Source organism: Pantherophis guttatus, chromosome 7 (assembly GCF_059756535.1).
Source record: "Pantherophis guttatus breed Tessera chromosome 7, ASM5975653v1, whole genome shotgun sequence".
Classification (NCBI taxonomy): Eukaryota; Metazoa; Chordata; class Lepidosauria; order Squamata; family Colubridae; genus Pantherophis; species Pantherophis guttatus.
The window spans coordinates 85,378,601-85,398,709 of record NC_142069.1 but is presented as its reverse complement, the minus strand read 5'-3'; the positions used below and the strand labels follow the sequence as shown (position 1 = coordinate 85,398,709).

The window sequence follows — 20,109 nt, the reverse complement described above, 5'->3', positions numbered from 1 at the left end:
CTAACTTTTATCTTCTCATTCTAATTTTCCTCCTTTGTTAAAAATTAATTTCATTGCTCCAGCATGAAATGGTCGGTTCTAGTCTTGAAACCAGCTGGAAGAAATCATCTCGTGTACCATTTATTTGTGTGCAGAAGGCGCCATTGTGCTCTTCTCAAAAGTGTTCCTGGCTTAATTGAAACCTAAACAGTTTTACATTTGCTTTAGCAATAGCACTTAGACATATATACCGCTTCACAGTGCTTTGCAGCCCTCTCTAAGCTGTTTACACAGCCTCTTGCCCCCAACAATCTGGGTCCTCATTTTACCCACCTCGGAAGGACGGAAGGCTGAGTCATCCTTGAGCCGGTGAGACTCAAACTGCAGAATTGCAGGCAGCTGGCAGTCAGCAGAAGTAGCCTGCAGTACCGCCCTCTAACCACTGCGCCACCATGGCTCAATTTAGAAAGTAAATTAAGAAGCATTAAAAGTCAGGAGTTTGATCTCTTTATTGAATATCACAATAAAGCTAGTTTACAACTTTCAATAAGGACAACCACATTAAGTTGGAATGTCATTTTTTTCTTTCTTTTCTTTTTTTTTTTACTTCTACTAGGTCCAGCTACAACACAAAAAACACTCCCCAGAAACAAACTCAAAGAGTTATATGAAAGATACAAACTTAGTTGTAGGTCATGTATCGGGGGGTAGCGCTGAATTTGGCGTAGGACTTGATGACTTTGTTCACCGCGTCCAGGAAGTCCTTCTCGGTGGCAATTTTTCGCCTTGCTCGGATAGCGAACATACCCGCCTCTGTACAGACACTGCGGATTTCAGCACCTGTGCGGGGTGGAGGAATAAAAAAAATGGATTTGTGGTATAGGTGGTTGAAAAATAAATGCAAAAGTTAACTCTCATTAGGACAATGTATAATTATTAATTAATCTATATATTATTGTTGTATTATGTGTTCAATTTTACAAGGTTTACATATAAATTGTATAATACCTAGATAATTGATTAGATTCCATATATGTAAATATACAAGATGACTACACGTTGCCGAACCGTAGAGTTTGAAATGTAATATATTCTTTACTCAATAAAATTTCATTAAAAAAAATGGATTTAAAAACAACATGAAGCATAATAAAGCACACGAGAGCACAACCCGACAAAAACTACGATGATAGGAGCTGTGTTGGCGCAGTGGTTAGAATGCAGTATTGCAGGCAAACTGCCCACTGTCAGGAGTTTGATCCTGACCAGCTCAAGATTGGCTCAGCCTTCCATCCTTCCGAGGTCTAAGTGCTATTGCTGCTCGCTCCTTTTCTTCCTTCCTTCCTTCCTTCCCTCTCTTCTTCCCTTTCTCATTCTCCTTCCTGGTGGCGCAGTGATTAGAATGCCGTATTGCAGGCTGACTCTGCCCACTGCCAGGAGTTCAATCCTGACAGGCTTAAGGTTGACTCAGCCTTCCATCCTGAAGTTGGTAAAATGAGGACCCAGATTGTTGGGGGGCAACAAGCCACCTCTGTAAACCGCTTAGAGAGGGCGGTAAAGCACTGTGAAGCGGTATATAACTCTAAGTGCTATTGCTATCTTAAGCCATGCAGGCACAGTGGTTAGAACGCAATATTGCAGGCAAACTCTGCCCATTGCCAGGAGTTCGATCCTGACCGGCTCAAGATTGACTCAGCCTTCCGTTCTTCCCAGGTCGATAAAATGACGACCCAGATTGTTGGGGGCAATAGGTTTGGCTCTGTAAACCGCTTAGATCTGTAAAGCAGCGTCCCCCAACTTTTCGGGCGCCAGGGACTGGTTTCCGTGGGGGCAGATTTTTCCGTGGACCGAAGGGGGTCCACGGATGGGGCTTCGCTTCGCTTCGCTTGAGAGCTATTGCTAATGCTTAACTTACCGGTGCTATTGGGACACAGCCGAGCCAGCAATTCAAACCTTATGTCTCTTTCAACGCTCATGGAACGGGCGTGGATTTTGAATATGTGAGTTCTTCCCTAAAGAAAGTAAGAAACCAGGGTTTGTTTATAATAAACATAACTGAAATAATTCAAAAAGGGTTTAGCAGATGTTGAGCTCCCTTAAAGACGGACTCTCCTGGCTCAGATCAAGACGACTTGTCTTCCTAAGAAAGGCAAGACAGAGTTTTGACCATGCCATTGTGCGCAAGTGAGGATGAGTGGTGCGGCGGCCTAGAGGCGGAGCTCTCGCCCTCACAATCAGGAAGCTGTGAGTTCGATCCTAGGTAGAGGCAGCTATTTCTCTCTCTCTCTCTGGGCACAATGAGAATATATCTGCTGAAGAAAACTCCGCATTGGTGACAGGAAAGGCATCCGGCCAATAAACACTCAGCTCCATTCAACTGCCCAGACTCCACCCCGCAAGGGATTATTGGGGAGGGGGGAGTTGTTAAAAGATTGAGGGTAAAAGAAGGGGATAGCAGAGAACGAGGTGGCTGGATGGGGTCACTGAAGCAGTCGGTGTGAGCTTAAATGGACTCTGGGGGTGATAGAGGACAGGAAGGCCTGGAGGAACGTTGTCCATGGGGGTCGCGGTTGGTCCAACACGACTTCGCAACTAACAACAACAAAAGAGGCTGAAGAATGGAAAACATGATGAAATGTGGGTAGGGGTGAATGAGTGTTGCGGGGTAAAAGAACAGAATGTGGAACAGCTATGTGAGAACCAGTCTGGTCAAAAGCACCAGGCTAGAAAATGGGAGGCTACGAGTTCAAGTCCTGCCTCAGCCATGAAGCCAATTGGGTGACATTGGGCCCGTCGCTCTCTGTCTCAAGCCCAATTTACCTCACGAGTTATTGTGGGGGAAAATAGGAACATATGGGGATGTATTGGAGATGTTCACCGCCTTGAATTATTTGGAATACAGGTAGTCCTCGACTTAACGGTTCGTTTAGTGACCGTTCAAAGTTACAACGGCACTGAAAACAGTGACTTAGGACCATTTTTCACACTTACGACCATTGCAGCATCCGCCATGGTCAGGAGCTGTATACATTCGGATGCTGGACAACTAGTTCCTATTTATGACGGTTGCAGGGTCTCCGGGATCACATGATCCCCTTTTGCGACCTCCTGACAAGCAAAGTCAATGGGGGAAGCCAGACTCACTTAATAACCGCGTGACTAACTTAACAACTGCAGTGGTTCACTTAACAAAGGTGGCAAGGACCGTTGTAAAACGGAGCAAACCTCAACAAATGTCTCACTTAGCAACATAAATTTTGGACTCCGTTGTGGTCGTAAGTCGGGGACTACCTGCACCATTGGGACTATACCATTCATCATCGTCATCACCGACATTATGTAAGAATAAAAGCATTCTAAACCTCCAAATCCGGTAGGCTAAATTCAATCTTCCTATCTAATCTTCCAGGCCTCATCAATGCTGGATCGAGAGTATCCGGCCTGTTCGTTGCCATCAGCACTTTGATATTCCCTCTCGGATCAAAGCCATCGAGTTGGTTGATCAATTCCAGCATTGTGCGCTGGACTTCATTGTCTCCTCCGGCCCCATCATCGAAGCGAGCGCCTAAAAAAGAAACAAAGCCCTTTAGAACGATAGCCTGACTAAAATCCAGGCGAGGTTTTGATCCCACGCTGTCAACACCGACTGCTCGTGCTGGTTATTTTACGGATGAATTAAGAGCAAAGGAGAACAAGGGGTAACGATCCAGAGAAAGGTGTTGTGATCCGCTGGCGGCCTAAGGAGTTGGCAGCGGAGTCGGACAGTGAGGAGATTGGGGAGGAACATGGGCCAGTCCTGGAGTCTGGGGAAGGCTCTGATGAGGGCTCTGCGTCGGAGGCAGAGAGGGGGCCAGGGCCATCTGGGAGTTATGTGCTGACTCCGGAGCCTCGAGTCAAACATCAGCAAGGCAGAGGAACAGGGGAAGCCTGTTCCCTGTGCATGCATGTGCAGGGCTGCCAAAAGGCAAGAACAGTTAAAACAAAAGGGACGACTCAGGAGTAAGGGTTGGAGATGATTGGTCCCTCCCATAAGACATAAAGGAGCAGCAAAAGCACATGAGCCTTTGTAGGAAGCAACGTTGTTCATGTTGGTCGGTTTAAATTCTGAAGCTCCGTTTTGACTCTGTGCTCCGTGTGGCCTTGCAAAGCTAACTGCCAATTAGGTCTTTGGCAGTGTGTCAAGGGAGATAAAGGTGGGTGCTTATCAGCCTTATCCTGAAGGACTGTGGCAGACTTCTGTCGGACTCTTTACTCTTTGTGACTCCATTACGGGCGGTGAATGAACAATAATTCACAGCCGTTGAAATAAAGAGAGGGTTTTGGGGATTAATCGTGTGCTTTTTACTGTCTCGGGAAGCCTAAGTCAGAACGAAAGGAGGTTCTTGAGAACGAAGCAGTGTTTTCCCAAAGGTGCTTTTTAAAGAGTCAACTGGACTTTCGGGTTTTTCTTTTGAAGACGTTTCGCTTCTCACCCAAGAAGCTTCTTTAGCTCCAATAGGATGGTGGGAAATGGAAGGATTGATACTCCTTGCAGACAGCTGGTCATTTGCATTCTTTTTAGAGAGGCCTCTTGGAGGTTTATCTGTGTCCTCACCATCACCTCAACGACTCTCTTTCCATTCCCCCACCATCCAGTCAGAGCTGAAGAAGCTTCTTGGATGAGAAGTGAAATGTCTTCAAAAGAAAAAACAAGGAAGTCCAGGTGCCTCCTGAAAAAGTACCTGTGGAACAGCCATAACCTGGATGACTGAGAATCTCTACAGACTTTTAGCTGTTCAATTTGGGATGAACAGCCTTGGAATGGTGTGTTGTGACTCCGACCCGTGAGCCCGTCTTATTGGAGGGAGAAGGCTCCGAAAGTGAAGGAGAGGAGTTGGCCAGGCCTCCCTCCTCTCTGGCAATGCCTCAGATGTCTCCCCAAGGAGAAGAGATTGGCCAGGAGCCAGGTATCGCCAAGCAGTCGCAGTCGGACAGTGACAGAGATAAGTCTTGGCTGGATCCACGCCAGCGTCGGAGAGACAAGTGCACACAGCAGAAAAGGAGGCGTGCCAGAGATTAAGCTGAGTCATCAGACCACACCCCACAGGGGATAAAAGGGGGTGTGGTGGCCATTTAGGCTCTGTGACGGACAAAACTAAACAACTAGCGAGTCGCATTGTATCTCTGAAACGACGTTATCTGCCTGCCTTGGATTTAATACGGACTGGACTTGACAATTCTGTGGCTTTGTGTATTTGTTTTGGTTCTCTGTGAGTAAAGTTCTTGGTAAACAGCTACTAGGTTGCTGCCAATCCTGTTATCGAAGGAATTTATTGTCTGCAAGTTTTATTTACCTCCTGGCTGACTGTTTGTGTGCGTGTGTGAGACGGGGACAGAACATGGTGTGGGAATAGGAATGGATTTCCAGAGGAAAAAATTGCAGACTACAGGAACCATTTGCACTACTCAGGTGATCCTGAGGACACAGATAAATCTCCAAGTGGCCTCAACGACCCTCTAAAAGGATGCAAATGACCAACTATCTGCAAGGAATATAAATCCTTCCATTCCCCCACCATCCAGTCAGAGCTGAAGAAGCTTCTTGGATGACAAGCGAAAAGTCTCCAAAGAAATACCAGAAAATCCAGTTGAAAAATCCTCTTTGGGGGGGATTTGGGACAACCATGACCTGGATGACTGAGAATCTCGGTAGACAGAAGCAGTTTTATTTACATTATTAGAAACCAAGAAGATTCACAGTCAATGTGTCCAGCATTCGGGGAAATCAGGAGGTTCAGGGAGTTCAAATGAGCATAAAGATTTATTGCAAGCTTAAGTTCTCTACAAGAATCTGGCCAAGCAACCGTTAAGGGAAAAAGAGCGGGAGATAAGAAAGGCATTCAAGGTGGGAGGGACTTAGATCTCTTGTGGGTGTGCAGGGACTCATGACTTATGACGCCTTTGACCCCTCCCTCAGGCTCAGCCTGGTATATCTCCCACACAATGTTATATGAAGAATCGGAGAAATATACGTCGACACCAACCTCCAATGGCATCAATTTCATCGAAGAAAATGAGGCATGCCTTTTTAGTCCTTGCCATTTCAAACAGCTCCCGAACCATTCGAGCACCCTATAAAACCGAAAAGGAGGAAAACATGACTATATATACATACATACATACATACATACATACATACATACATATATATATTGTCTGCGCCCTGATCTGCTATGCCACTTAAAATTTCAAAAAAATGGATCCCACATTATTCTACTTGACCCAACAGAATAGCTTGAGATCAAAATCATTTACAAATATAAAGTTGTATTAGTTGCAAAATTCCCACATCCAACAGGAAGATCACCATGATCAGAGTTGAAGGGACCTTGGAGGTCGTCTAGTCCAACCCCCTGCTCAAGCAGGAAACCCTATATCCGTGATGGCGAACCTATGGCACGCGTGCCACAGGTGGCACATGTAGCCATATCAGTTGGCATGCGAGCTCAGCCCGGACATGCATGTGCACAATGGCCAACTGATTTTGGGGCCTTCTGGGCCCACTGGGAAACAGGCTGTTTCCTGCCTCCGGAGGACCTCGGGGGGGGGGGGGTGATGGGGAAGGCCCGTTTTCCTCTCTTCCCAGCCTCCAAGAAAGATTCTGGAGGCTGGGGACAGCAAAAAAACAGGCCTTCCGGTCCCACCAGAAGTTGGCAAACAGGCCACTTTCGGCCTCCGGAGGGCCTCCGGGGAGGGTGGGGAAGGCTGTTTTAGCCCTCCCCAGACTTCCAGAAAGGCTCTGGAGGCTGGGGAGAGCAAAAAACGGGCCTACCATGCCATCACGGGAGGGGGGGTGTCACACGTGCATGCGCGGGGGCAGGGCATATAGTTATGGGTGCAGGCACGCGATGGCAAAAAGGTTAGCCATGACTGCCCTATACCATTTCAGACAATTGGATAGCCAGTCTCCTCTTAAACGCCTCCAGTGATGGAGCACTCTCAAGCAGTTCCACTGGTTGGAATTTTCACGTGCGCTTTACTTGATAAATACGGTTTTGAGTACATGTGCTCAAAAACAAGCCATTGTCATGAAGTTCCAGCCCTGTGTTCTAACCCAGCCTTAGCAGAACCCCTTGTCCCAAAAAAATCCTCTTTATTTAGCTACTGGGAATTCACGGCATTCCCCCGCAGAAAAGTCCAGGCAATAATCCTGCCAAGGGTTAATTGCATTCACAGACCTTATCAATCCTTGGATAATTGCCAGGGCGGGAGCTTCCAGCCACAGAGCTATAAATCAAACTCTCTCAAGAAGTGTTCTGCCTCAGCTACGGACCCCAAAGGACGCAGCACACACAAAGTCCGTACAAACCTTAGTTTACTAAATTAAATCAGTCTTTTTCAAACAAAGGCTGTTCATTATCTTTCTTAACAGCCTACAAGAATCCAAAGAATAAATAATCGTAATTTTACTATGGTTGGCAGAAAGCCCAGAAGCAATTTGCAGGAAGCTGATAAGAGAACTAAGATCAGGACGTGAAGGAGAGTGAACGAAGTTGTTCCCTGCAAATTGCCTCAGTCGTCGTCCTTCCTTAAATAGGCTAAGGGAGTGGCCAATTAACCCCAAGCCTTACTCTCGAGGAGACCTCCTCCTGAGGAGCCACTCCTGCCTTTTGGCAGCTCTGCGCGCCCGTGCATCGAGAAGAGGCTCCTCCTCTTCTTCCTCTTCACTTATGGGAGCTTCTGGAGGTTCTGAAGGCCCTGGCTGAATCCCCGCACCTAGCACCACATTGTCTCCAGCCTCCTCATTGTCCGACTCGGGTGCCAGCTGCACAGGCTGCTGGTGCAGCCCCACACCAGCCTCCTCGCTGTCGGAATCAGCTACCAGCTGCACAGGCCGCTGAAGGGCCGCAAGCAGGCTCTGAGACATGAATAAATCTGAATGGTTGTACTCCCCTTTAGCTTCCATTTATTCCCCAGCCAGGGAGGGGCCATTCAGCATCCATGTGTGCCTTTCTTTCCGAGTCAGCTCCTGGTACTCAATTGTTCTCCTGTCCTGACAGCTCTGCGCATACGCGCAACAGGCCCCAGCTGTTCTTCTTCCCCACTTATCTCCGACTCTGAAGGCAGCTGGGAAATGTCTGACGGCCCTGGCTCTCTCTCTGCTTCCAAAGCAGAGCATCCATCAGAGCCTTCCCCAGACTCCAAGACTGGCCCAAGCTCCTCCCCAACCTCCTCATCGTCTGAGTCTGCCTGGCGAGCCACAACATGCTCATGATTAAGTCATACAACAGAGCAGACAAGGGGGAGGGAAAAACCCATCGAAACAAAACCACATCCTACTAAATAGGGAACCTGTAACATTCTGCACCAGGGAGCAAACAGAAAAACCTGGGATGATTTAGAGCAGTGTTTCTCAATCTTATCTGTTTGAAGATGGGTGGACTTCAATGCCCAGAATTCCCCAGACAGCATGGGGAACGGCTCAGGGATTCCTGGGAGCTGAAGTCCAACGAACAGGCAAGGTTTGAGAAACGTTGATCTAGAGCAGGGGGTCACCAACCTTTCGGATCTCAGGGACCACTAAATTCATAATTTTAAATCCCGCGGACCACTAATATGATCTGACTAGTGACCGTCTGGGTGGGCGTGGCAAGGTGGTCATGTGTAAGGCCAGGTACCGGCGCCTGGAGGCTCAGCGGGCTGAGATGGTCAGCCAGTTCCAGGCCACGATGTTGTCCCTGTGGAACGAGGCCCTCTGGCTCTTCGCCACCAGGAGCGCTTCCCTCCAGCCTTCACCCAAAGCCCCGCACCAGGAGGCTGAAGCAGACCCCAAGTTGGAATTTCTGCCCCCCTCCGACCCGCACAAAAGAAGGGGGAGACTCTCTGCAGCAACACAAACGTTCATTGCATGTATCCGGCCCAGTTTGAGGACCCCTGGTTTAGTGCAATATAAAAATGCAAATAATTTTTCTGCGGACCACCAAAATTTTCTTGCAGACCACCAGTGGTCCACGGACTGCCAGTTGGTGACCGCTGACCTAGAGAGTAGCCAAGCATTAAAAACAACAGAATCCAGCTTGCAAGGTATTCCTCGGTGTTCTCCATTACCTCTCCCACGTACTTCTGCACCAGCTCGGACCCAATCACTCGGATGAAGCAAGCATCCGTCCTGTTAGCGACCGCTCGAGCACAGAGAGTTTTGCCTGTCCCAGGTGGGCCAAAGAGAAGGACTCCTTTGGGAGGTTCAATCCCAAGATTGACAAATCGTTCTGGCTGTAATCGTAGGGGGAGAAAGAGAAAGAAAAAAAACAACAACAACAAAAGAATTGGGATTAAAATCTCTAGAATGGTCACAATTCCATCACCGACTTCTACCCGCCAATAGACCGGAGCAAAGAGATTTCCAGGAGACAAAGACTGCTGTAAGGTTATTAATTGAAATGCTATCAATGAATGTGTCAGGTTTCGAGGTCGTCTCAAATAAATTGCATTTCAAACAAAGTCTTTGATGAAAAACTCCCATTTATTAAGCACGACATTCTAACTCCGACTCCATCATAGCCAACACTGACTTCCTGACCCAAAACCCTCCCTTTCTTTTCCCCACTCCTCTGCATTCATTGGCCATCTTCCAAGTCACTCTACCCCTAATCTACTGCTCCAGCTCAAAGGAATTTCCCCCCTCCCATCCCATCTCCTAGGGGATATTATCTCCAGGGAAAATAAGTAGGTGAAAAGTCAAACGTCCCTTTCCAGATGCCTCCACTTCTCCTTCTTATGTCAGCACTAGAGTAAATGCAGCTTGAAGTGCTGACAGAATGATCACAAACCCATTCAGTTTTTAAAGGAGATAGAAAAACCAACAGAGTTGGCAAAAATCATATCTACAGGTAGTCCTTGATTTACAACCATTTGTTTCGTGACCGTTCAAAGTTACAACGGCACGGGGGGGGGGGGCAATGACTTATGATCATTTTTCACACTTCTGACCGCTGCAGCATCCCCACAGTCACATGATCAAATGACCTTCCCAGGCAGGAATGGGGGAAGCCAGATTTGCTTAATGGCTGCATGTTTCACTTAACAGCAGTGATTCACTTAACATCTGTGGCAAAAAAAAGGTCGTAAAATGGGGCAAAGCTCACTTAACCAGCACCTTGCTTAGCAACAGAAATTTGGGGCTCCACAAGTCAAGGACTGCCTGCAGTACAGCAGTAGCAGTCGCAAAATAAAGGATCCAATGCCAAATTGGCACTCATGAAGGCTTCCAATATTTCAAGCGTATGCAATTTTGGGCTCTGCGGATGTTTTAAGATTTTATTTCCCCTTGATATAGCATGGAGTGTGCAAATTGCAATCCTAGGTGTCGAACTCAAGACCCACAAGCCGGATCTGGCCCGCGGGGTGCTTAGATCTGGCCTGCGGGGCCGGCCTGGAACAGCAAAGGACTGGCCCTCCAGTGCCTCTGCCAGCGAAAACGGAGCTCAGGGGGGTTGCATGCGCCCCGCCCCCCAGAGCTCCGTTTTCGCTGGCAGAGGGCTATCAAAAAAAAAAAAACTAAAAACGAAACAAAAGGAGAAATGTTTCCCCTTTTGCATTTGAGCATCCAAGAAGGAAAGGAGAAAGGGAAAGAGGAAAAACAAAGAAAAAAATGGGAAGACGGGAAGAGAGCAAGGAAGGAAAAATAAGGAAGGAGGGGAAGGAAGAAGAAAGGAGAATGAAGAGGGAAGGAAAAGGAAGGAAGGAAGGAAGGAAGGAAGGAAGGAAGGAAGGAAGGAAGGAAGGGTGAGGGAAGGTCTCAGGGAAATCCTGCTTTAGCACTTGGCCACCAAATCCCGTGTCACACCTGTGGCCATGCCTCCCCCCGGCCCTCCGAGGTCAAACACAACCCCGATATGGCCCTCAACGAAACTGAGTTTAATAGCCCTGCTATAAAAGTTCTGGCAAGTGAAATGAAGAAGAAGATAACCAGCGGGCGCCTATTAATTGCCTTCCCTTGTTTGTTGGCACTGACTTTTGACTTCTTTCTCCCAGCAAACCAAGATCAGAAGCCAGCCACCAACCGTGGCATCTGAACCTGTTTCGTTTAGGAGAGGAACAAGCCACCAGGCCTTATAAAAATGCCCAATAAAGAAGCCACAGAAGGAGCAACCGCAGTTTACACCTTTCTGCTGGCCGAAGCCGAGTTTACCGCGTACTGTCCAATTTAAGAGTGAATCCTCACGTGAAGCAAGGGCGTTTCCACCACCTCTCTCAGCTTCTCGATCTGCTCTTTGCATCCTCCCACGTCGCTGTAGGTGACATCCGGTTTTTCCTCCACCTGCGTGAGAAAACAAGATGTCCGTCAGGCAGTCGGAAGCCTCTCAGATCGTCCAGGTGGGGGAAAAAAACCACCGATGGGAAAAGTTAAGAGGAACCAAGAAGAAGGAAGAGATGTCTTCACCTGCATCATCGTGACCGTCGGGTCGATCTTTGGAGGTAGCGGGATGTGGATCTGATATTTGTTTCTGTCCACGCTGCATAAAGAAACGGAAAAAGGCTTGTTTTGAATATGTCTTTTTAAAGCTTCTCGAAACACTCCTCTGGCATGTTAAGAGAGAAATATTGACATGCTGTCAGGGTTCCAAGTGACACCCCCAACGAAAGAAAACTCTGAGGCTTGAGGTTCCTCAAAAGTTCCATTTTATTAGAGATGTCATATTGGCACATCTGGGAAAACCCGAATCCGAAAACTTCCAGGTTTTCCCCACCCAAGTAAAAATTCCAGTTCCTGCCCAGCACCCACAATAATGTCCATCACGTGGTCTAATCAAACCACCGTCCCAACTGGAGATGCCTCCCAGTCACACCCCTCCAGGTGCAGGGCAAGATGTCCTTGACTCTCTGAGAAAGGAATGTTATTATGACTACGTATCACCCTGGCTCCACACAATTCCCCCTCTCAGTTTCCCACGGTAGTAAATGTGGCAGGCCTGAAGGCCCAATTCAAAAGATGGCTTCCAGGCCTGACAGAACAAAACTAACTGCATGGCAAACCATCTGCATCAGGGGTGTCAACCTCGATTTGATTGAGGGCCGCATCAAGGTTGTGTTTGTTTCCCCTTGGTGGAAAGGGGTGGGCGTGGCCAGGCTGGGCATGGCCAGCTCGATATCACTCATGTCGGGGACACCTGTGGTGTCCCGAGCGCTCTGCCAGCGAAAACGGGCTCCCGAGCTCCATTTTTTGCTGTGATGGCCTCCTGCAACCCTCTGCCAGCGAAAATGGAGCTCGGGAGGGCCGCCCTCCTGAGCTCCATTTTTGCTGGCAGAGGCACCACGGGCTGGTCCACTGTTTCCAGGGTGGCCCTGATCGAAGCATCCCCGCGGGCCGCATCCAGTTCCCGGGCTTTGAGTTTGACACCCCTGAACTATATCAGGGTTAGAATTCCCCTCAGATTTTCCAATTTTTGCTATATTAACCTGCAACTGAGGCACTTTACAACGGGTTACTATTTCAGAGGAATAGGCTGTTTTCTATATGATGCTACATAGTCCCTATATGAATCTATACGATGCTTAGGGAAATGACTGTCGTCAGTTCCAGCTAGATGTTGCAATAATTATAAAGCTGGGCTGCATTTTGCACCCCGACGACCATAAGAAAACAGAGGAAGACGGTAACTAGCTCAATCCCAGGGAGATTAAAGCCAACTCACCCAACTCTCATTCCTTCTTCAATGTCGGTGGGGGCCACCTGGTCACTGAGATCCACCACAAACTTGGCAAATTGTTTAACATTGATAATGTACTTGGGGTCCTCAGAATCCGCATTGATGATCTTTGTACACCTAAGCCAAAGAGGAAAAGGAGTCGATAAATCAGGTTCAATCTGCCAGCATTCAGCCAAGTGTCATTCACAGCCAGATTTTATTCTTCTTCAAATGGTCCGTTGCATCGTCAGACTGATGTTCAGACTGAATGTGGCATTTCTGACCACCTATCAAAGTCCTTCCTAAGGACCTGGGATAGGTACATATTTGACACTATTAAAGGTATCATCATAGGAGGGTAAGTGCCTACTGTCCAGTTGGCGAATCCAGAAAAAGAAAACTCCTGGGAGATTATTTTTACCAGGAGTATAAAACTTTATTGAATAAACCACATTGGCACAGAATGTTCTGACCTAGGCTTCCCAAGAGCATGAAGAGGACTCCTTGTCCCAACAAAAACCCCTTTTTATTAAGTTACTGTGAATTCCTCTCATTCACATCCAGCAAAGTCTTTCAAGGGAGATGATGACTTAAGATAATTTCACCCTTTAACAAGAGGAGTCATGTACAAAGGACTGAACGCTCTTCCTTTTGGCTTAGCTGCATCACTGATTGAACAACAATATTGTTATTTATTATGATTACAATATACCTGGCCACCTGCAGCGGCTGCTCGCTCTGAAGAGTTTGTTTATCGGCAGCTAAGTCCCACAGAGCAGGTGGTGCCAGGCCAGTGTCTGATTCTTTAATGCCTACAGGAGAGAAAAAAAGGAGCCATTTTGCCATATTAATCAGCACAATATATATTCCAGCATTTAGCTTACTGCCGCAAATTTACAACTCGCAAGTCAACTCAAACAAGACAAAAATAAATCTTCCTTTAAAGTCAGGGCTAGAGTAGGGTCAAAAGGAGGGGGGGGTCTCCAAACTTGGCAACCTTAAAAGACTTGGGACTTCAATTCTGAAGAATTCTGGGAGTTGAAGTCCGCAAATGCCTTCAAGTGGGCAAATTCGGAGAGCCGTGGTCAAAAGCAATGGTGGGGAAAGGGATGGGTGGAAAGGGCCAATCTGAAAAAAAAAAAAAGCAGCATACCATAGGCTCCACCCCTTTAATGCAACTGTGGCGATGTCACTCACGCATTCCCAAAGGGGCGGAGCTTGCGGGATGCTGCCGCTTTTGTTGTTTGGACAAGAGAAGAAGGTAGGTGCCTGCAGATGTTCGCAGCCAAGACAGTGTGACAATGTTACAAGGTCAATAGAAAACATTGAAGCGCTCTTTTCTGTACCCAGAAAAGTCATTCTTGAGTACAGGAAGTCCCCGGCCCAGAACTGGGCCTTGAGACATTCAAAACCAGGCCGTGGACCTTTCTTTGCTCGCACACAATTGCATCCCCACTTGTGCAAGCAGCAGGAAAGCGCAGCGTGCACGCTTTGTTTGGTGTGGGCGGTGGGCGCACGTACCCGCTATTCGTGGGAATGGAACTGCTCGCGCACGCTTGCCCGCCGCTCGTGTGGAACCATCCCTTCCCGTCCCTCCGATCCGCAAAGCCAAAAAAGGTTGGGGGAACTCTGCGTTAGTTTGATTTTAACTGGGGCATCCCAGATCCTAAATCTTGCTCTTAATGAGAGCGTCACCCCGATTTTCTATGGAGATTCTTGCTGGGTTTTTTTTTTCTTTTTTTAAAAAAAATATATTTTTATTGTTTACATATAAATATATTGAATACAGTGCAATTGTCCTGGTATTTCGCTTGCCACGAAACAAAGGTAAAAACAAAATAACATACCGTATTTTTCGGACTATAAGACGCACCAGACTATAAGACGCACCTACCTTTTTTGGTGAGGAAAACAAGAAAAAGAAATCTGCCTTTGCCTACCAGCAATTTTGCCTCATTGCAGCAAACAGCCTGCTTTACTTTCATTTTCAGCATATCTTAATTAGCACAAGAAAAAAAAATCTGCTCCCAGCAATTTACCTCCTTGCAGCAAGCAGCAGAGGCCGCAGCAAAACAGCTGAGAGCAAAACAGCGGAGAGTCGGGAGGCCGATCCAATCAACCTGTGCTAATTAGGCTGTGCTGAAGCTGAAACGAGCTGTTTCTTCTTGCTGTTTGCTGCAAGGAGGTAAACTGCTGGGAGGCAGAGGCGAAAGGGTGGGAGCCAGTGGGTGGGCGGGGCTACATTCGGTGTATGACGCATCTAAATTTTCACCCCCTTTTAGGGGGGAAAAAGGTACGTCTTTTACCCCGAAAAACACGGTACATACTATTTTAAACAGTGCTAGTGTTGTACAGTAATTTCCGACCATTATATTGTAGTATGTCAACTTATCTCTTATTCTAATACCTACATTCTAATACCTCCATAATATCTCTTTCCATGTCCACCTAACCTGATTCTTTCACATTCCAACTTCTACCTCGTGTTTCTAACCATTGATAGAAACTATCCCATAGTATTCTGTATCTCCTTTATCTTTTATTTTTAGCGTTAGTCTGTCCATTTCCGCACAGACTAGTATCTTCCTTATCATTTCCTCCTCTGAACGGGTGTTTTCACTCTTCCACTGCTACGCATACACAATTCTTGCTGCGGTCAAGTTGTGTAATATTAGGTATATTGTCCCTTTATCATCACCAACTGATATAATGCCTAGTAAAAATAATTCTGGCTTAAACTCTATACGTTGTCTGGTCATTTTTTTTCTAACCACATATGCATTTGTAGCCAAAATTTCCTTGCCTTTATACAGGTCCACCACATGTGGTAATATGTGCCAGTTTTTTGTTTTTTTTTACAATGCCAACATTCCCAAGTCTACATTTAAGCATCTTCTCTTATGTGAGATCCACCTTCTCTACTTCCCCTTTTTCTCTCTCAGTTGAAGTACTTTCATTTGTTTTTAGGTTTTTTTGCTTAACCTTCCTTCCCACTTTTGAGCTTTTCTTACCACAAATGACAGAATAACCCTTAGGAAATTCAGCACTCGGAACAACTGTCAAGGCCAGCATCAGACAAGATTACTGCTCCTAAAGCACTAAAATATTTTTTTTTAAAAAAAGTACCTGTGAGTTCATTAATTTTCTTAAGCAACTGTTGAATGTCATCTTCCACTTGTTTGATTTGCCTCGAGTAGGTACTCTGGCCCTGGATTTGAAAAAGATTGACAGAGTTTGAGGGAAATGAGGAATATTCGTGTCACAGAGAGGCTTTTTCCGGTGGCAACTGTTCTAGTTTTTTTTTAATATTTGAAGACATTTCACTTCTCATCCAAGAAACTCCTTCAGCTCTGACTGGGTGATGGGGAATGGAAGGATTTATATACTCTGGACAATTCTATGTCTGTCTGTATATAAAAAATACTCAGAGGACAATACTCTATGGATTTAAAGATAGAAAGTGAACCAAAACATGTTTGAATATCAATTCATCTTTAAAAGGCCATAAAGCACTTTCTCAATTAAAGTTACCCCCCACCCCCAAAAAAAGCTGCAAAATGTTAATGTGAATATTCCTCTGGAAACTTTATTGATTTATTTAATGCAGACGCTTCCTAAATGTTTCATTATAACCGATTCTCAAAGTTATGCTGGAAATGCTACATGGAGTACTTACGTAGGTTTTCAACAGGGCGATATCACCTTCATCCAAAGCTGAGAGACATAAGAGATAATTTAGAAAAAATGACGTTTTACTTTGTTTCCCAATAGAAAACCAGGTTAATACAGTCAGTCAGTTTTATCATCAGTACTCATACATCCTTAAAGAACAACAACAAAAAAAATATCCTTGAACTTTTAAACTCAGTTACTGAGGACTGACCCACAATCTCCACTGGAAATCAGTTCCAAGCCTCCATTACACTTCCTGTAAAGTCACATTTTTCTAACGTTAGAACTCAACCCACCTGGTGGAAGAAAAAGGGGGCGTAATATAATTTTTTTAAAAAATAAATATGCTCTACTAATGGCAAACAAAACAGATTTTTTTTTACATTATTTTAGCATCTTGAGATCTTCTCACTTTTGCCAGGAATAAGACAATAAAATTATGAGGTGTCCTTGGTGCTCTCTGAGCTTGCTCATTTTCTTGCAGACGTTTCATTACCATACTAGATAACATCATCAGTGCCAGTGATGTTACCCAATTTGGGTCAAGGATCTCTCATTTCAACCCTGAGTTACAAATATTGTCCTTTATTGCCCCTATATCTATCTATCAATCTATCTAGCTATCCACCCATCCTTCCATCTATCTCCTACCTGCCTGCTTACCTATCAATGTATCATCTATCCATCACCTAACTTTTTCTACTATCTCCTACCTAGCACTGATAATGTTATCTAGTACGGTAATGAAACATGGGCAATAAACCCACCAAGCTTAGAGAGCAACAAGGACCCTTCATTTCAACCCTGAGGTATAAATATTCTCCTTTATTGCATCTATCTATCTATCCATCCATCCATCCATTTCTACATCTACCTACCCATGTATCATCTATCCATCACCTATCTATCTCTACTATCTATCTACTATCTAGTACTGATGATGTTACCTAGTATGGTAATGAAACATCTGCAAAAACAACAACCAAGCTCAAAGAGCACCAAGGACTCCTCATTTCTACCCTGAGCTATATTCTCCTTTATTGCCTCTATATCTATCCATCCATCCATCCATCCATCCTTCTATCTATCTATCTATCTATCTATCATCTATCTATCTTTCCATCCATCATCCATCCATCCAAACCATCCATCATCCATCCATCCATCCATCTTTCCATCTATCTATCTTTCCATCCATCCAATCATCCATCTATCTTTCCATCTATCTCTTTCCTTCCATCCATCCATCTTTCCATCTACCTATCTTTCCATCTCTCTCTCTCTCTCTCTCCATCTACCTACCCATGTATCATCTATCCATCACCTATCAATCTCTACTATCTATCTACTACCTAGCACTGATGATGTTACCTAGTATGGTAAGGAAACGTCTGCAAAAACAACAACCAAGCTCAAAGAGCACCAAGGACTCCTCATTTCTACCCTGAGCTATATTCTCCTTTATTGACTCTATATATATATCCATCCATCCATCTTTCCATCTATCTATCTATCATCTATCTGTCTATCTATCTATCTTTCCATCTATCTTTCCATCTATCTACCTTTCCATCCATCCAATCCATCCATCCATCTTTCCATCCATCCATCCATCCATCCATCCAATCTATCCATCTATCTTTCCATCTATCTTTCCATCTCTCTCTCTCTCCATCTACCTACCGATGTATCATCTATCCATCACCTATCAATCTCTACTATCTATCTACTACCTAGCACTGATGATGTTACCTAGTATGGTAAGGAAACGTCTGCAATAAATCCACCAAGCTCAGAGAGCCACAAGGGCCCTTCATTTCAACCCTGAGCTACAAATGTTCTCCTTTATCTAATACAGTAAAATTACCCTGTAGTCCCCAACCTCCCTCCTAGCTTTGTTTCTCTCCGGTTGCTGTTTTGAGCTACCAACCCAACTCCAACTAGGTTTAAACGTAGTTTACGGTTCCCTCTCCAGGATGAGAGTTAAAAGTAAACACGGATTGATTTATGTATATATATAAATGCCCTTCGTTTTTCAACTTGGCCTTCAAAATCTCAGCTTTTACGACTGGCATTATCCGAAGGAGCCCTAGCCAAAGCGTCTGAATGAATGGAGACGCGCGTTTCCATTTCTCCAACTCCCCGTGACTGCATTCACACAACACGCCAGACCCGTGTCCAGGCTATTTCAACCCCACTTTCCAAGAAACCGAATCACAAACTGGCTTCCCACCCCCACCCCCCACCCACTACACGTGAAGCAGCCCAAGCAAGCTTGCGTGCACGCATCTCTATGGACCCGACCCGGGTCGTGTGAACGCAGCCACCGGGTTATGCATTACGGCCTGGGGGAAGCTCTTTACCACGGATAGGCTTGTCCTCCTTCTCCTCCTCTTTGGTTTTGCGCTGATCGGTCCCCAAATAATCCGGCATCGCGGCTTCCCAACGGCTGGCTCGATAACCCGATATCCAAATCCGGGTTTAATCTGTGTCTCTCTGAGGCGCATGCGCAGATGTTACCGAACCAGCTCTTGCATTACGCAGCACCTCGCCTTTTTCTTTCTTTCCTTCCGCGACTCGGCGGAAACGTCCCGCCGGAAGTAGCGCGCGGGGGAAGCAAATGGAGGACGGACCTACTCTATGATTCTTCTCTCTCTCTCCTCTCTCTCCCCCTTTTCCCTGGATAAATGGCAGTTATGCCTATGGCAAGAGATCTTCAAACTTGGCCGCTTTAAGACTTATGGACTTCAACTCCCAGAATTCTCCAGCCAGCAATGCTGGCTGGAGAATTCTGGGAGTTGAAGTCCGCAAGTCTTAAAGCGGCCAAGTTTGAAGACCTCTGGCCTATGGGATATGACAATATGACACAAGACAAATTCCTTATGTGTCCAGTCACACTTGCCCAATAAAATTTTTTATTCTATTCTATTCTATATGGGAGATTTTTTTGTCTTTTGCTTTCATTTGGGGTATTATTAATGCTGGGTGACATAAATTCACTGGACATAAATTAATTTGGCAAAAACTGATAAAATTTGAACTGAAGTCTAATCCTGTAATGGGGAGGATATGTGTGATTGTGTGAATACAATCTTATTATAGTTAATATAGTTAATATAGTATAATATAGTTAATATAGTCTTATTAACTAATTGTGCTCTTTCCTTTTCATATTTTAAGTCATAAATGCTGCCTCTCGGAGTTTCCCTCGCTTATATATTGTAAGCGATAACAGATTAATAGAAGGGACCTTGCAGGTCATCTAGTCCAACCCCCTCTCCCCGTATATAGATATACAGACACAATTATATAGATAGGTGTATACACATATAATTGGGACGCGGTGGCTCAGTGGCTAAGATGCTGAGCTTGTCGGTCAGAAGGTCGGCAGTTCAGCAGTTCAAATCCTTTTCTTCTTTATTAGTTTCCATCCATTGTTTCTTGTCCTGCCTTCTTGGTGTTTTTTCTTTTTTTTCTCCTCCTTTTGCTTTTCTTCCACCTCCATCTCATCTCATTGAGACCCAAACTCTTCCAGCAGGGAAAGAGAGAGAGAGACAGAGAAAGAAAGAGAGAGGGGGGAGAGAAAGAGAGAGAAAGAAATAGAGAGAGGGGGGCAGGAGGAGGAAAGAAGGAAGGAAGGAAAGAAAAAGAGAGAGAAAGAAAGAAAAAGAAAGAAAAATAGATATATATATATATATACAGAGAGAGAGAATATATAGAGAGAGGGGGGGAGGGAGAGAGGGAGAGAAAGAGCGAGAAAGAGAGGGGGAGAGAGAAAAAGAGAGAGAGA

General features: G+C 45.6%; 1 protein-coding gene across 1 annotated transcript; it reads right to left on the bottom strand.

The window, feature by feature from the left end:
* Positions 1-470: 470 nt before the first annotated feature.
* Positions 471-19,043, bottom strand: PSMC2 (proteasome 26S subunit, ATPase 2). The gene is made up of 12 exons (XM_034433653.3): positions 18,683-19,043; positions 16,324-16,361; positions 15,774-15,855; positions 13,360-13,459; positions 12,654-12,785; positions 11,402-11,474; positions 11,183-11,278; positions 9,067-9,231; positions 6,003-6,090; positions 3,342-3,544; positions 1,895-1,991; positions 471-819 (listed from the first exon to the last, which is right to left on the bottom strand). The coding sequence occupies exons 1-12, from the start codon at positions 18,750-18,752 to the stop codon at positions 662-664; spliced, it is 1,302 nt and encodes a 433-aa protein (XP_034289544.1). The 5' UTR covers positions 18,753-19,043; the 3' UTR covers positions 471-661.
* Positions 19,044-20,109: the final 1,066 nt, after the last annotated feature.

Bases quoted from the DNA above. Each gene is read 5' to 3' on its own strand.
- PSMC2 (XM_034433653.3), bottom strand. From the start codon at position 18,752: ATGCCGGATTATTTGGGGACCGATCAGCGCAAAACCAAAGAGGAGGAG. The intron at 12,786-13,359 runs GTATATTGTAAT...TCTTTGGCTTAG, and splicing joins CAGCCGCTGCAGGTGGCCAG to GTGTACAAAGATCATCAATG. The intron at 820-1,894 runs GTAAGTTAAGCA...CACCCCGCACAG, and splicing joins GCTGTGTCCCAATAGCACCG to GTGCTGAAATCCGCAGTGTC.